This window comes from Artibeus jamaicensis, unplaced genomic scaffold (assembly GCF_021234435.1).
Source record: "Artibeus jamaicensis isolate MK-2021 breed Jamaican fruit bat unplaced genomic scaffold, CSHL_Jam_final contig_1127, whole genome shotgun sequence".
NCBI lineage: Eukaryota > Metazoa > Chordata > Mammalia > Chiroptera > Phyllostomidae > Artibeus > Artibeus jamaicensis.
This window is the reverse complement of record NW_026521219.1, coordinates 1,836,631-1,854,223: the sequence shown is the minus strand read 5'-3', so window position 1 is coordinate 1,854,223 and position 17,593 is coordinate 1,836,631. Positions and strand designations below refer to the sequence as shown.

Sequence of the window (17,593 nt, the reverse complement as noted above, 5' to 3'; positions counted from 1 at the left end):
TATAAACCTAAAAGCCAGCTGTGGCTGAGACCTAGGGTGCAGATCACTTGTTAGCAAAGGGGCGCCTGAGGCTGAAAGGCCGCTTGTGACCCAGATGGAAACCTTATCAGTGGAACCAATCTCCAGTGTGCTTTTTGGTCTGTTTGTTCACCTTGAGTTGTGAAAAAGTAACCTTAATTGAGCACAGTTTGTATGGAAGTGAATTGGAATAGATTTGTTCCCGGCTCAAAAAATGATTTGTCCCCCAAAACAGGATTGAGACTTGAAGTTTCGGTAACATCCAGCGATCTGAAAATGCAGGTAAGAAGAGCAGCTGCCCTCTGCTCAGGTTATAGCGGTTGACATCTTTCAGTTTCCTCCTTCAAGGTAAGAATAATTTTCTTAGAGTAAATGTTTACTGCTGCACATAACCAATGTCTGTTTTTTCAGGGCACACAGCCATCTTACTGTATCCCTCTTTCTCTCTGTTCCTTTGTAGTTGACCACGTTTTACAGCTGACGTGAGTTCCAGGTGAGAGGTCACTCAGACAGTTCTGAGACTGTCAAATCTGGTATTTTTGGACTAAGTGAGTAGGTCAAAATGTACATAAATGAACCACACTTTCAATCTGATGTGATTTGAGTATACAGTGTTCTACTTTAGTTGTAACAGAAAGTATAAGAGTTCAAAAACCCCAGAATAATTCAAAACAAAATATCTTGGGATCTTTTTCTCATTTGGAAATGGATCAGGCACTTCTGTGTGGTTGAGGACTGATAGTGAAATGTAGAATTTCTCACCAGGTAACTATTAGCAGCAAAATTCATAATGGGTTTTGTTGGTTAAAAAGAGCATAAAGGAGTATTCTGTGAGGTGCTATGTTCTCATAGATCTTGGCCTATAGATCTCATAGATCTATATTCTCATACACATCTATTGCTAAATTGTGGTTATTGTAAAATGTTCTTTATCTTGTAACTTTTAGCAATGGAATGAGATACTTCGTACATTAATTCTTATAATTTATTTGTTATCATACTCGTAGAGAAACATCATTAAAACTGCTTCCAACTATTTACTTCTCCTTATGATATAACTGCAACATCAAATATTGCTATTAATAGCACCCCTGAATGTATCTATATAGTTCTGAGGATTGGCTAAAGGTTAAAATGGTAGGCAAATTTCTCAGTGATCTTTGAAACTTTTATCCTGCACAGCAACATTTTTTCCAGGTAGATTTTTTTGTGGAATAAAATGCATTGTATATACATATGATAGATAGTTCTTACAGTGCATAAACTTTAGGTACATTTTTGTTCATAGGTTTCACTTACCAGAATCAAGAGGCAACTGGAGGCCAATTTTGTGTGCTCAGGGATGGTGGAAAACACCGACAAAATCAAGCAACCAAATACAAGGAGAAAGCTGTAAAACAACAAAAACAGGGAAATCTGATGAGAACCTTGCCTTATCATGGCAGACTTAATTTCTTCTTTCTAATGAATTGGCATTGATTAAATCATAAAAGCCCTGGAAGGAACTAGCCATTTTGAATAGCAAAACACAGTATGATGTAGGGTGCACTTGATTTTCCCAGAGGGCAGCTCCACTGAGCTACAGACACACCTGCCATGCAAGCTTCTCCCTCCATCCCATCCCCAGACTCCCAGTTCAGCCACCTGTCTGACCCCATGTTGCAATGAAACTTGATAACTCTTTGTTTTGTAAAACAGTGAGTAAATAGTTTACCTCATCTATTTTCTGGCTCGTTGCCTTTCTCATATTGTACAAACATTAGTGAAGAGAAGGTTGTGGGTGTGTGTTGCATGCTGTATTCAGATGTCCGTATCTTAGTATCTGTGAATTTTCCATGAATGCCTTTCCCAAGCAGGGGTCCTGAGAAACGCCCAGAAAGTGTGTTCTTGCTCCGCTATTCTGGGAGCATATTCAGTAGCCTCGCTCTTCTCAAAGATGCAGAATCTGCCTCACGTTTAATCGTTCTGGTGAACAGGCAAGTGTTCTAAGAGGTTGTTAGAAAAAGCCCTGGGGTCATTTTCAGTGTCTGTTATTGTTCAAAGATTCTCTTTTGTTATTTCTTTATAACAATAATAAGAATAAAAAAGAAGGGAATGGCCCTGGCTGGTGTAGCTCAGTGGATTGAGCACGGGCCTGTGAACCAAAGGATCGAGGTTAGATTCCCAGTCAGGGCACATGCCTGGGTTGCAGGCCAGTTCCTAGCAAGGGATGCACGAGAGGCAACCATACATTGATATTTCTCTCCCTCTCTCCTTCCCTTTCCCTCTAAAGATAAATAAATAAAATCTTAAAAAAAGGAAGGGAATGATTTCCTCTGATACACATTTTCCATTTCCTTATAGTCAAAAGAGAAAGGGAATACTATCAGAGAAAGGACCCCTCCGCTGTCTGTTCACACACAATAAAAGGAAGCAAAAGTCAGGAGCAGACTTCTCTACCAATCCATCTACAGAGGCATTTATTCCTAGAAATATGGAACTTCTAAGGTGCACAGGGGTTCCCAAGGAAATGTCTAACAGAAAGGGAAGGCTCTGTTTTAAAGTTGAAGTTATTTATCCTGAAATGCAAGACTAAAACAAAACAAAACAAAGACCAAAGCAACAATACCCAAACTACTGTTCTAGGCCATAATTTTTGCTTTTACTCATCTCTAGGAAGTTCATATAGTATTCTCTCTGAAAACATCAGTTTCCACGTTCTCTAGTACAGCATTGGAGTTAGTCCCTGCCTCCCCTTGGCTTGCCTTGACAAGTCTTACAAGTCTTTCTACGGCACTTGTGAGCCACCAAGGGCCTATACTCAAGGATTGGTGAATTGTGGTCTGGAAACACATCTGTCCTCTAATGACTTTTTTTTAAATAAATAAAGTTTTATTGGCACAGTCACACCCATTTGTTTATGTGTTTTCATGTTACAACTGCAGAACTGAGGAGTGTGATGGAGACAGTACAGTTGGTGCATAAGACTGACATATTTGCTCTCTGGCCCTTCAGAGGAAGTTTCCCCAACTCCTAACTGATACCGTGTATCCTTTATCTCTTTGTATCTATCTCACCAGAACCAGAGTGAAAGTTCATAACTGCTCATAGCTTATGTGCTGAAAACAATTCCCAACGTCCATAGAGGGTTTTCTACAGGCTGCTACATGGGGCTAAACCCCTTTCACATGCACTAGCTACACTATTCTCATAAATGTATAAAATAGAAATATCATTATTCCCATTGTACAGATACGGAAACTGAGAATTCAGAACGTTTTGTAACTCATCCAAGGTTGCACAGCAGAAGGAGCGTTCCTGTGCTGTCTGTCCCGGCCGTCTGTCCTGTCAGTGCTGCAGAATGAGCATGCACAGATGACAGCGGCCATCACACTTGGCTCTGCAGGGCTGTGTGGGCATCCCTCTATCTCCTCCCCGAGAGGGAAGTAGTTATTGTTCCAAACAGAAATCTCTAAAGAAAAGGAGTTTACTAGTGAAAGCACCTAGCACACAATGTTAATAACTGCTCATAATAGTTTTCACTCATGCATATAATGACTCAAGATACTTTAGATTATTAAATTGGTCCGAATGGACTAAAAACTACAAACTAGAAATTGAATTTCATTGCACCTGTATGACCTGCAAACTCCTAGTGAGAAGATGAAAGTCAGGAATCACTAAGGTGGTTTGGAGGACGATGTGGCATCAAATAAAGACAGTGACACGTGCTTCTTCTTTGGTGAGTACCTGTTATCTAGGTGTGCCCCATGAGTCCAGCTTACCAGAAAACTGAGGGGAAAGCAAGCACTGGATTATTTGACCACTAAGACACCTTGCTCCTTCAAAAGCATCCCGATAATAGCTATGTTAGTATTCAAAACAGATCTATAACATGACTATATTTGATTGTTTATTCTTCATTAGCCATTTTGTTTAATATTTTTACTTCATGTCACTACTTTGCCAATTTTCTTCCTTCAGCTGATCTCACCCTCCTGTCTAAGAGGAGTGGTTTCTGCACTAGAACTCGTCATTGCTACGGAAATCTGTCTGAAGACTGCAAGTCAAAGACCTCCAATGCTCCGCTTCCCAATGGGTGTGGATGGACAAGTACATTCATTAATTCATCTGTTCCTCTCCTTTTCCTTCCCTTAGCCACTCATCCATTTACCCAGTCAGCAAATATTGATTATGTACATAATAGTAGGCTCAGCCTTGGGGATATAACAATAAACAGAATTCTTTCCTTTTTTTTTGCCTTTAGAATTTAGGGTCTACTGAGGCACTAAACAGATGTAAACAGAAATATTAAAATTCTGAGTGATTGTAAAGGTAGGGAAAATACAGGGGATCACAGAAGTACACAGGAGAGGAGGGGTTAGGCAGGACTGATCGCAATGAATTTGTGAGGTCAAGTGCAAAGTGAGAATACAGGGACCTTTTTTGGTTAAAAAATTACTAAGAATTTCAAGACGGTGACAGCAGAATATGACACCGAGTGTGAGACCCTTCTAAGTGTTGGGCTCTGGGGGAGGTTGCACGCCTATGAAGCCAGACTTGGGGTTAGGAAAGACTTTCTGGAAAAAACATTGATCAAACTCATCCCTGAAGGTCCAGCAGGAATTAGTTTGCAGTGTTGGAAATACTTCATCCACGAGACAGTGGGGGTTAAGGCCAAGAGCAAGCACAGTATCACTAAAATTCACTAGTTAATCAATAAATTAGAGTTAGTGAACACCTGCTAGCTAGCTTATCCTTTGGCGGTACAGGGAGAGTGTAAGGTAGGTCATTCCTGCAGAATCATTTTTGGTATAAGAATCATTTCAGTTCAAATGAAAACATGTACTGAGGACCTATTGTAAAAGGCAATGTGCCAAGAACTACAGAGACACTAGGATGAATTGAACTGATTCCTAAGCAGACCCTGCCCTTAAGGAATTTAATATCTAGTACAGTGGGTGAAGTGAACATAATGGATCATAATGAAGGGTTGAGGCAGATATGTCCTGAGAAAAATACTAGAGTGGCCGAAGTGGGGAGGACTCTACTTCATTAGATTGGGAGCAGCGGAAGCACATGAAGAAAAGTCTTCACAAGTCTTTCACCGATGAGCAAGAAAGTGAGGTAAAATATTTGCTCACTGTTTCATGGAACAAAAAGTTATTGAGTTTGCAGCTTGGGGTCAGACAGGTGGCTGAACTGGTAGTCTGGGGACATGCTTGCAAGAGAAGCTTGCATGGCAGGGTCTGTCTGTAGCTCAGTGGAGCTGCCCTCTGGCAAAATCACACTGGCAGTAGCTATGTTGGGATGTGTTTGAGTGTTTGAGTAGCAGTGGCGAGAGTAATGGTGATCTAGGTTAGGTTGTAAGGTAACTGGTAGAAATGGGAATGGAATAGAGAGGCAGACTGCAGAGATGCTGTAAGTACAGGTGCTCCCTGCCTTTCATAATGATTAGATTGGGGAGTAAAGTTCAGAAAGAAGGTGCGATGGTGGGAAAGCCCGAAATTTCCATACCTAGTTATGGGTGGTGCTCCTTACAAGTCAGAAGGAGAACAGCCAGGAGGAAAAACTGATTCCGAGAAGAGGATATATCCAGTTTTAGGCATCCACATAGATTGTGGACCTAGGTCTTGGGCACAAGGTCTGGTTGGAGACATGGAAGTACTTTTTTTGTAGGGGAAGTAAAGGTATGGAACGTGTTATCTTAAGGAAAGTGCAGACCAAGCATGCAAGGTTCAGGTAAATAAGCATAAAGCACAGTCAGGGAACATTTCCTAGTCTTGGAGGATGATATTCTGGAGAACAGAGAACACATCTGGCTGTGTGTTGGCTGTGGGAAGCTTTGCCAGAGACAGACTCTTTGGCTGGGGAAGCAATGAGCTGACACCAAATGACCCCACGTTGAGGTGACAGTGTTCAGACGTCAGGCTCACTGACAGCGACACGGTGCACTGCTGGGGTTTGAGTGGGCTCCGCGGACATCATCTTCCGAGGCCCCCACGCACACATGTGCATGCTGTCAACTGACCACTACCCCAGTCCCCCTCTACTGGTTGAATAAAAGGGGGAGCAGGGGCAAGAGTCATTGGATGCAGGGTGTCTTAATTTAGGGTTCCCGGGCCTCCAAGGGGTCTGTGGATAGAATTCAGGGGGTCTGTGAATGCAGATAGGAACAAAATTACATTTTTATTTGTCATTAACTATGGCAACAAACCATGGCAGTATTAGTAGTACTTATGCCTTTGCCATTCACAGAAACCACAGATATTTTCATAGCCCACTTTACAGTTGTAGATGGATCCATAATTGTTTCATCTTGAGTATTGATTTTGTTCAGCACTACTTCAGGCTTATGGTAGTTACTAGATCCACTGCTGGGGTTGTTTTTTAAATGCATTAATAAAGAAGCATGCTGTGCTTTACTATATCAGAAACTTGTTTACTGTTCTAATAACAGTATGTCAACATAACTTTTTTGTAATCACATGTATTTCATGCATTTGAAAATATTATCCTGAGGAATGGTTCATAGGCTTCATCACAGCTGAAGTGTCCATGGCCCACAAGAACATTCAGGTGTCAGTGGTGGGCGGGCAGAAGGCCGGGCTGCAAGCCAGGAAACGGCTCGTTTTGGCGTGAGTTGCCAACTCACTCAGGTAAATTTTAAGGTGAGTTTGAAAAAAGGTATGGATATTTGTTCTTTTTACATAAATCCTGAGATTGCATAAGATCCATATTCTTTCAAAATTATTCTGTAGGAGCCATTGGCCTTTATTTTGCCTGAGGCAATCATTTTTATTTTGTTTCCGGAGAAATTCTCTTTGATGCAGACCTTTAGCCTAAAGCTTCTTCTTTCAAAAGCGCTGTTTATTGTAAGAGGAGAAGGGCAGTTATGATGCAGAATATTATCAGCTAAAAGGCCTCTAGATGTACTCAAGAAAACCACCACCAACTTTTCTTGTGGGTTAATTAAGGATCAATTTGTCAGATTTAATTTGATGAAAAGGCTTTACTTGGAAATATCATGGTGCTTGCGGAACAGATGACGTCCAGCTTCCGAAGCTTGTGCTTCAAGCATGGATTCATTTAGCGAGAATGAAAGTGATATGAAACAAAGCATCCACAAAAGCTCAGCTGATGTTTTGTCCGTCAGTCTGTAGCAAGTTACACAATGTCATGCACACAAACACAACCCCTGGACACTCACAAACAACTGAGAGGCAGTGAGGCAAGGTGAAATGCGGCTGGTGTTTCAAGTGGACGTCTCTATGAGTGGAGCTCAGTGGGCAGGCAGATTAACAGCGTGGGTTTTGTGCACTGAAACGTCCACAACTTTTTACCTAGGAGGTGCTGCTCTCTGCAAGTATTTTGCTAAATTATCAGGTTTCCACGTAAGTGAACCATTAAGAAAGCTTTGGGAGAGGAGAGATCTTAAATGTCTTAAATGGGATGAAATCTTGGGATTAAAATAAAGATGCTAATAAGAAGTAGATATAGAGTTTTTTTTCACGGAGGTAATTCTTCAAAAACAAGTTCCAAAGGAAATTCAACCCTGCCTCTGACTCTTTATACATTTTTAAGTATTGCTTTGATAAATTGTGTACTTCAGGACATGTGATGGAAGACCTCACAAGTGCATCATGGATGCTGATGGCTGGAGACATGCTGGCATTGTGACTATAGGTGACCTACTGGTTGACATGAAACTTTCTTAGACATCATGCTGCCTAAGGAAATTAAAACCTTATAATCAGAGGAATGGCTGGAACCCACTTTTAATTTCCAGCATCTCAAATTTACCTTTCTTTCTAAACTTGGCATTTTGCAAAATGTCCTTCTGCACAATTTGTTCCATAAAAGGGCACTTTGCACGTGAAGTTGGTCCACAGCATACTGCAGCTCCCACTGCATAACAATAAAAATCAAACAGGGCATTTTGGGTGTCTGTCAAGGTGATTTGGAATATTTGATTAAAAACACTACACAATTCTGCTTTTCAAGTGCAATAAAGCCTAAATATTCCCAAAGACGGTAATCAATAAATACTATCTCTGTGAAGACGTACCATCAGCTAACAGTTTTAAAAAATGAAATATGCTTTACATGTGTGTTGTGTTCAGAGGAAGTCTGAGGAAATGGGAAAGAGCGGTTTCTGCTCCCACAGTGTGTAGCTGTGGAGGGCTTTGTGGCAGGGAGATGCACAGTAGTTCCAGACCCTCCCTTCAGAGCAGTCCCTGGACCCTAAACAGAGACGGAGAGCACACTTAGTCTGATTCTCACTTTTCGTGGCTGGAAGGGTATCTGACTGAGCTCCTCTCAGGACAGGGATCAACGTTAAAACATCACTGACAGACCGCTGTGTGGATGGTTCTCCATGAACCCTTCCAGCATCCAGAGCTCTCCCGGTACTTAAGGCAGCATAATCCTGTTATGTTACAGACAGCCCCACAGTGGGAAGACTATTTCCCCCTCTGAGTCAAGTCTCCCTACCCAGACCCTTGACTCACTGGTCCTCATTTGGGCTCTGGGCTACGGAGGACACGTACTCCCTCCTCTCTACATTCTTCAGATATTTGTTTTTATCATGACTTCCCTGTCAGTCTGCAAATTAAATCTACAAAACCCAACTCTTTGTCTACTCTGCATATGGAACAGTGTCCAGCTTTGTCACTCTCCTTGTCACTGTTCTTTAAGTGTACCCAGTTTGTTCCTGCATCCCTCAGAGTTTGACTCAGGCCCATCATTATCTTCCTGTCTACGAAAAATACTTAGCATTGAGTCAAGAACATAAAATATCTGCACTGTCGCTTGTTGCCAGGAAATCCAAACTTGAACTTTCCACTGCTTACCTTAGAGCAAAAGTTTGGTTTCAAAAAAACTGTCTTGAAGATATTCATTTGCTTCTTTTTCTGTATTTTTCCTACCACACCACAGGGTCTGGAGCAAACCTGACCATTGACGGCCCGTGGACTTGGGCCTTGTTACCTTGATCACTCATGGGATCCTTTCACTAAACTGTGTTTGATTTTTTGCTATCTTCTTGAGGAATAAAAAGCATTCAATCAATTTATTATAGTATTTTAAAAGTTCTTCTGTAGTTCACATAGTATTTGCTCAATGGGGTATCATGTGAAATTTCCTTCAGGATTTTATTACAAAAAATCTTTTTGCAATATGATGGGCAAACTTTTGGCCACTTTAATGAGTTCATGTTGCCGGGTCTAGATTTATGTTGTAAAGCATCCAAGTATTGGTGGATGACATTGATCAACTTTTATTAATAAACTTTAATCCAGGGGTGTATTAAACCTCGGTGTCTCTAGGCTACACTGGAAGAAGAGCTGTCTCTGGCCACATGTTAAATGCACAAACAGTAACGAAAACAGATGAATGAAAAAAAGGTCCATGCATAGTTTTTGTGATAACTGTCACCACAGATAAGCAAAATTCCCCACAAAATAATCCTAATTATTCAGTGGCTCTTTTGATACCTTTAAAAATTGTTGAGCAGGTCCCAAGTTTGTGGTCACTAATACAGAAAATGTACATATCTAAGTAATAAAACTTAGTAAAAAACTTGGTAATAAAACTAACTAATGTTTTGAGTAAATTTACAATTTTGTGTTGGGCTGCACTGAGAGCCACACAGGGCCGCGTGCAGCTCGCGGGTTGTGAGTTGGACACTCCTGCTCTAATAAACCTTGGAAAATTAACAGGTGCCAAATGGTCAGAAAGAGGAAAATACTCTAAGCTGGGGACTTTGTACCAATATACAAAGCTAGACTTTGTATATTGGTAAGCTCAATTACAACTCCTAGGAATATTTTAGATGTAATATTAAGCAAGCGATTTAAAGTAAATTCAAAAGAAGAACTATGATTTCTAGAAAGAAAAGTTTAAGATCAAGAAACATGAAGCTATACTTATTTTCTGTTTCCATAGGTCTACCAGCTTATTATGTAAGGGAAATAGAATAGATAAAATATCCTGATTTCAGCAAAGCTCTGGAAAGTGTTTTGTAATATCTTTGAGGAAAAGAAAGAGAAATTCAGGCAGAATGATACAACTCTTGGGAGGGTTTGTACCTGGTAAAAATTCTCCAGAGATGAGCCGTAGTTATTTTGTGAGAAATCTCTAAAGACAAGTGTCTTGAAACAAATAAAATTCCACAGTCCATCAAACCAAAATATTATCTCTTGTTTCTTGAAAACATGATGGGGTTTTGTTTTATGGAAACAGTGATCTTTTAACATATTTGTATCCTCACCTTGGCTCCTAGGATGTAGGAGAGCGTTCTGCGTGGCGTGGGCCCAGCTCCCACTGGGAGATGCACAGGACCCACACCCATGGATAGGTTCTCCCGTGGGGAATCAGGCCTGTAATGTGCCTAGGCCGCTTTGAGTCTTGCTTTTTGCTAAGAACTTCCTCACCCGGATTTATGACAAATGTTTATTGCAAAGTAACTTCCTAAAATCCATGCGAAACCACTTTTCTCTTTTCATTTGCAAATATCCCTCTTCTCTGATGTGTTTATGGACATTGGCTCCTTTGTGTTCTGTAAAAGGTAACCACCTAAAGCAACCTGTGCATAGTAAATGAGGACCATCATGTAATGTGCTGAGAAACCCAATAAAGGCTGGTCACAGCAAGGGCCATGGCTTTTGCTCCTCTTGAGAGAAAAAGCCATGCTGTCCCTTTTCCTCCACTGGGCTTGGTAATCCGTGTGAATGTCTTATTTTATCCATAATGACACTGCAAGCCGGTGTCCGCATCACTAGGAAGCTTCCAGGTGCAGATCCTTCTGGCATACGTGTCTATGGATTAACTTCATTCCTGACTTCTTCGCATTACCCTATCACCACCTTGTGCTCACTGTATTATTTCAGTCACAAATATTTACAGGTATTGGGAATTTGGGTATGGTCTATGTCCAACAGGGCATTCAGTTCAGTGGGAATACGGACCTTTGCTTATTTTTCCCCACATGTATTTGGTTAGCAGATGCAAGTCCTTTCTGGATGATATAGGGTATTTGGGATATATTTGACTAAATATGAAAGTGATAAAGATGTGGTTTTGGATATCACTACTCTTTACTCGGAATGGGAGTATCAGTGCAGCTTGAAGTTGCATTCTTTCTGCAGAAGCAAATGATACCATTGGCTCAAATTCAACTTAATGGAAACTAAGCCTAACAGACTTCTCTCACTTGGATTTCTGAAAAGTTATTTTGCATGTTATTTTTACTTTGTATCACATAATTTGATTCAATTATTCCTAGGATGAACTCCAACTCCCTACTTCAAGAATCTTCAAATATCTTACACTTGTCTTCAGAGATTTTTTACAAACCCTGGAGAAGTCTTCATCTCTGGAGACTTCTCACCAGGTACAAATCTTCAAAACAATATAAAACACTTTCCAGTGCTTTGCTGAATTCAGGATATTTTTATCTACTTGGTTCCCCGATATAGCAAACTGGTAAACCTATTGAAATAGGAAATAAGCCTAGTGTAGTGTTTCTTGCTCTTGTGAATTAGTGCTGCCTTCCAGAAATCCTAGTTGTTCTTGTAAATTTATTAGAAATTATTTTCTTACTGTTCTCTCTGGAATATTTCTAGTTGTTGTTGAGCTTATCAATATACCAAGTCCAGAGTCCCTTTTGTTACTCTTTTCAACACTCAGAATATTTTCTTCTCTCTGGTCATTTGGCACCAATTGCATTTCTCAAGATCTATTAATATTTATTAAAAGTTCTTCAATGTCATCCACGAATTCTTTGATACCTTATAACAAAATACACCTGGATCCAGCAACACAAAGTCATTAACAATGGCCAACAATTTGCCCATTGTATATTATCATTTTATCTCAATCACATAAAAAAATTCCTTTTAGTTTGAAAATCATGCTTTTTCATGGAAAAAAAAGGCAATGGGTTAGGATTTGAATAGCTCTGCCTTCTCTGAGTCACTGTAACAGCACTGGCCCCCAACAGTAGGACTATATTATCTCTAGTCCTGATTTTTGTTTTCAAGGAAAAAGACCCTTTTTTTGTGGTATGTTCTAGTTTATCTGGCTTTTTAACCATCTGAAGTTATTCTTAAAGATTGTGGTTCTTTAACAAAAAAAAATGTGTTCTCTGTTACACGCCTCCCATTTTCTCTAGCCTTAAACAATGCGTTGTAAATATGTGGGTTCTTTGGAGAATGTCTGGGTGGAATGTCCGGGTAGGGAAGACTAGTTTCTTTCTACGCCCCTTTCTAGCTCTGCTAATTAGTCTCTGTCTAGGGTTACAAATCTTTTGTTTTTACTATTATTAAAATTGTTTTCCTGAAGCAAACTCATAGATACAAAGAACATGTTGATGGTTGGGGGATGGGTGAAAAAGAGGAAGGGGTTGAAGTGTACAGATTTTTAGTTATACAAACAGTCATGGGGATGCAAAGGCAGCCTAGGAAACACAGTCAATAATCCTCTAATAACTACGTGCAGTGCCAGATGGTACTAGACTTAGGGCGATCACTTTGCAAGTTACATAAATGTCTAATCACTATGTTGTACCCCTAAAACTAATTTAATATTGTATGTCCAGTGTAATGCAAAATTTAAAAAAGGAAAAACAAGTGTTTTTTTAACTTCTAATTATGTTTCTTTATCTATGTGCTCTGCTTGCTTCGGTCTTGGTTTTTTTAAAAAGGAGCACACCTCCTTGAGAAGCAGTCTCAAGATGGGAACATTGAGACTTTTCAATGGTTTCCCCAGCTCTGGGTACCTGTCACAAGTCTGGGTTCTGTGAAGACACTCACTCGGTCTAAAATGAGTTGAATGAATCATGGCCTATCAAAATGAATAAGAAATCTCTTTTTTTTGTTAGCAGTCAGAAGGCATGTTTTTCATCCTGGCAGTTGATTGCTGAATGGAATGACTGGGGGTGATCTTGCAGAATAGAACAAGGTAACTTGAACACCATTTCTTAGAGGGCCTGAGGTCTGTGGTTTAGAAACCCATCAGTCAGGTTTGCCTCTGTAAGCTCTGTCTGTGTCCACTCCAAAAAATACAACTGAGACTGAAAACCCATGTATACTGTTCAGGGCCAGTGAATTTAACACAAAAAAATAAAAATAGCCTTTCCTATTGTCATATATACAATGCACACGACAAGAGAGCATTCTTTTATATTTTATATTCTTGTTATGCATTTTATATTCTTGTTAATCTGTTTCAGATGCTGAAGGTATAGTAGTGAATAAAATAGACAAAATCTCTGCCCTTACAGAATTTACATGCTAGTCGTAGGTCAGGTCATAAACAATGCAGACAAACACAATGTATACGGTGTTAGAGAGTGATAGTGCTAAGGAGGGGGGTGGAAAACTCCACACACAGCAGAAAAAAAGGATAGGATGCAGACTCTGGGGGATTTGATAGTTTGGACAGAGTGCCAGGGAAGATTTTAGTAAAAAAGTGACATTTATTGACTTTCAGAAGCGAAATTGCACCACCCGCAAGCCAAAGCAATAGTGCATTTGGGATCCAGCCTACAGAGGCTTTGCAGCCCTCGCCCTAAAGACCACCTCTTATCATGCCAAGGCCTCGTTTCAGAACGTATGCTTCCTTTCTCTTGCTGTCGTAGTCAAACTCCTTTGTCTGGTTTTTAAGATCCCTACCAGAACATTATTAATTCCTCCATTCTTCCAGAGAGGCCCTCTGGGCAGGCCTGTCTCCTTTCTATTTTCTTCACAGTGTCACACTGTAATATAATAATGTGATATAATAAGGGAACGTCTCCCTTCTGTGTGCTGCTTCTCCTGCCTGCAGCCACGGGCAGCCAGTCACACGTCAGCGGCCTCAAGCTCCAGCTCTCTGGTCCCATTCAGCCTCACAGAGCTCATTGTCTTTCCCCTCTAGCTGTTCTAATGTTGAAGTGAGGCAACAAACTAAAAACTTGTGTTTTAACATAACAAATAAGTATATAAGTATACTAATAAGTTCAAAAGGCTCACTGAGCATCGCATTGACACATGCTTGCAACCTAATTATGACATTTTGATGAACATGAACAATAATTACAGCCAAGAAGTAAAGTGACTTATTTAAAACTTCTGCTTATAACACATGACACCTGGAAATGTAAAACATGAAACCACGCTCAGTAAAGCCCGAGGTGCTGAAATAATTTGTGTCTAAGCAAACCCTTGTGAATGACAACGTCCTGACTGGGTTCAAACCTGTGCAATGGAACTCTCCAGGGTGGCTAGTCACGGTTTCTCCCTGACACACAGCCGCTTTGGTGAGCTCGGGGCGCTGTCCTTCATTAATGTAGTTCTCAGAAGTGACTGGAGGCTGCCCTACCTTAGAGGGCAGTAGTGTTGTGAAGCCGCTGGGCTGCAGTCAGTGAGGGGCCTGAGTTCAAATGACGGGGCAGAGGTTCACTGTTACCAGGGCCGTGGGTGACACTGAGCCGGGCTGCCAAGCCAACGAATAGGCAATCTGCTCCACCCAACTGAGGCCGGGCGGCATCAGGAAAGCGTGCTAATTATAGCCATGCATACAATAAAAGTTATCTTTAAAGGGCGAGGAAGAGACAATATTTGTAAAATCTATGTGAGTGTTCCTTTTAAAGCCATCTTTTCAAGAGATAATTTTGATGCTGACACCAGGGAAAGTAATCAGTCTAATAGTTTTGATAATATGAACGTATAGAGATTAAATTTTCCAGGCTTGTTACAAAAGGTTTGTTTATGTAGAAAGTGAGTTATGGCAAAGGTTGAAAACATATGTTAAAAAATGTTTGACAGTGTTGGTCTGGCTTGAATCATTTTTCTATAAAAAGATTATAAATTTATTAGGCAAATAATGACTTAATCATTTCAATTTTCTATGAATATGTGATAATAACCATTATATTACCTGAAAATGAAAAATAGAAATTCTGAAGTACATTTATTTAAATATTATTATTGGGAACAAAAGTAAAAAGGAACTAAAATCGGCTTAAAATTATTGTCCCTGCAAACAAAAAGCTATTTTAAAATACTGTATTTGATAATAAAAATTCAATGATGAATTCGGTACCTTTCAACTGATTCAACCCATAGGATCTAAGGGCTTTACAAGTAGGTTAACCCTGGAAGGTTTCCTGAGAGCACCTGTGCTACATGGGAAGTCTCTGTGAGGCTCTTCGTTACACAGATGCACAAGAGCACCCATCACTTTTCATGCAGGGAGACTTTGGAGCTCTCACAGAATAAACACTTGTAACCAGATGAAGCCAGGTGAGGCTGTGAGGGCGGTGGCCATGGAGAGGGGAATTGCTACTGATTTCCTCTGCTCTATTTGGCCTACAGAAATAAAGTAGTAAGGTGGCTAAAACAGCAGAAAACAAAACCTTCCTGAGTAGTTAAAGGACTACTCTACTCTAGTTGGCGGTAGACTTTATGATGTCGTACAACATCAGGGAAAAATAAGCTCAGCAGACAGATGTCTCCAGAGTGTAATAACCATAAACTCCGAAATGACTACACAAGTAAGTAGCTGCCCAGGGGATAGGGAAGATGCGGGCTTCTCTCAGGACCCGCCTATGGTGGCACCTGTTGCTGCTGCTGACCCCAGTTGAAAGGAAGCTCGAAGCCAGCATCACACTGTGTGGAGTCACTGAACTGTTTTATGGGCCAGCAAAGTTGGCGAGCCGTAGACAGACACTAGACAGCACGTACTTTCTGCTTCCAAAAATATATTTGCAGTCAGCTTGAAACACTGTCCACACACTTTCAGAGTCTGGCAGGTAACTTACTTGCACTAAATGAACCTGAACATCCTTGTCAGCTTGCAATCCAGTTGTTCCTGGGCACTCTGATGTTTTGCTTCTGTTTAGAGAGCAGCGATAGGAAGGCTGTGCTACCAAGGGGTCAGACATGGCTCCTGATTCCTGGGTCCTTCAACGCATGAGACTGGCAGGGACTCAGAAATATCACCTGCACAGTCCAAACCACCCCTAGCCCCCAAACATTTCCCATTCATTGCCATAAGACATTCTAGGCTGCCTTTCGCCACTAATTATTGCCATCTGTGGGAAAGGAGATTTACAGAAGGGATGGTCAAACTTTTCTCTACAAGACTAGAGAATAATATATTATTGGACTTCTGAGCCATATGGCTTCTCTTGCAGCTACTTACCCCCGCAGATGCGGTGCCCAGACAGCCACAGACAATAAGCAAGTGAATGGGTGTGGCTGTAGTCTAATAGCATTTTGTCCACAACAACAGGCAGGGAGCCATATTTGGCACATAGGCTGTAGACAGCCAACACCTGATTTCGAGTTGAGGGGCACTCCTGTGATTTCCACTCTCAGTTGTCAGGTGACTGTAACTCTCCTCTTCTCCTCCACTCATCCCCAAGGAAGGCTTTCAGTGGGTCTCCTCCTACTCAAGTCCTTGTGGTGAAAGCCCATGTGAGTGCACTTTTACTCCAGAATGTTTCAGACTTAAAGGTTTTCATTCAAAATGAATTTAAAGCATGGGGAAAAATCATCTATAGAGCTGAATGGTTCTTGTCTCTTTAAATATAAAAATAACCACAGGACAAATAGATGCAGGCAAAGTGACGTCACACATTCAAAAGTTCTTTAGGCAGTATTAAATTTAATACTACTTCACAATCAACAGAACTCAGAGAAAAACAGTTTCTTTTCTTTATTATTCCCATTTTGTCATTTGATTGACATAAAGGAGGCACCAACTGATCAGAAGAGTATTTGATCTTTGTCTTTTCTGTTTAATGTTGCTTGGTGCAAAATATTGAGTGAAGACAAATAGTAAATTAACCAGGAACTGTATTATCTGCAATTGGGGTCAGGCAACTTTTCCACTGCTGCACAATTTTAAGAGCTTGAAGTTTTCCAGATCATCTCTCTTTGCCATGAAGCTCTGAGAAGCAGAAAGTAATTTAATGTTCTCAAGTTTCAAAATGAGTTTCCATAATAATTCAGTCTTTCAAAGGATTTCTACAAACCCCTAACCCCCTATAAAAGTGAATGCAATAATGTGCCTATATACATAAATATTTTTAAAAGGCATCTGAAAATAACTCCTTATCACTAAATGCTGGGAAAAAATGCATAGCATCTCTAAAAAGTACTGTAAACTCTGGGGCTTTTATATTTTTCTTTCTATGGAGCATTTTTTAGACAGATTTTCTTTTTACTAATGAAAAAATTTATAATCCTATTGATATAACTGTGATAACCAAGAATCTAAAGCCAACAGACTATTAACTGAAGGCCACGTGCTTTGAAAGTGGGACTTTTTCTACTCATTTGAGGCAGCAGTGAATGAACGAATGGATATTGTTTTCCTCTGTTTGCTGATGTGTTTTCTTTTTAGTTTGATTTAGTGAGTCAGGGAGGTTTGGTGGAACCTGTTGGATTAGGCATTAGATGTAGAAGACCTGGATTTTAGTTTAGTTTCATTCACTACTTCCTACCTTGAAAGGTAGGAAGTTTCATTCACTACCTTCCTACCTTAATTAACTATTAACTACCTGTAATAGTTAATTTTATGTGTCCCCTTGACCAGCCACAGGGTGCCTGAG

At 40.4% G+C, this 17,593-nt stretch overlaps 1 protein-coding gene across 3 annotated transcripts in view; it reads right to left on the bottom strand.

The window, feature by feature from the left end:
- KCNQ5 (potassium voltage-gated channel subfamily Q member 5) overlaps positions 1-17,593 on the bottom strand; it is a 505,983-nt gene that overhangs the window by 172,040 nt on the left and 316,350 nt on the right. For all 3 annotated transcript variants that reach the window (XM_053664043.1, XM_053664048.1, XM_053664050.1), the window contains exon 2: positions 1,318-1,408. In XM_053664043.1, the coding sequence (XP_053520018.1) occupies positions 1,318-1,408 (91 nt within the window). The remainder of the gene's footprint in view (positions 1-1,317; positions 1,409-17,593) is intronic.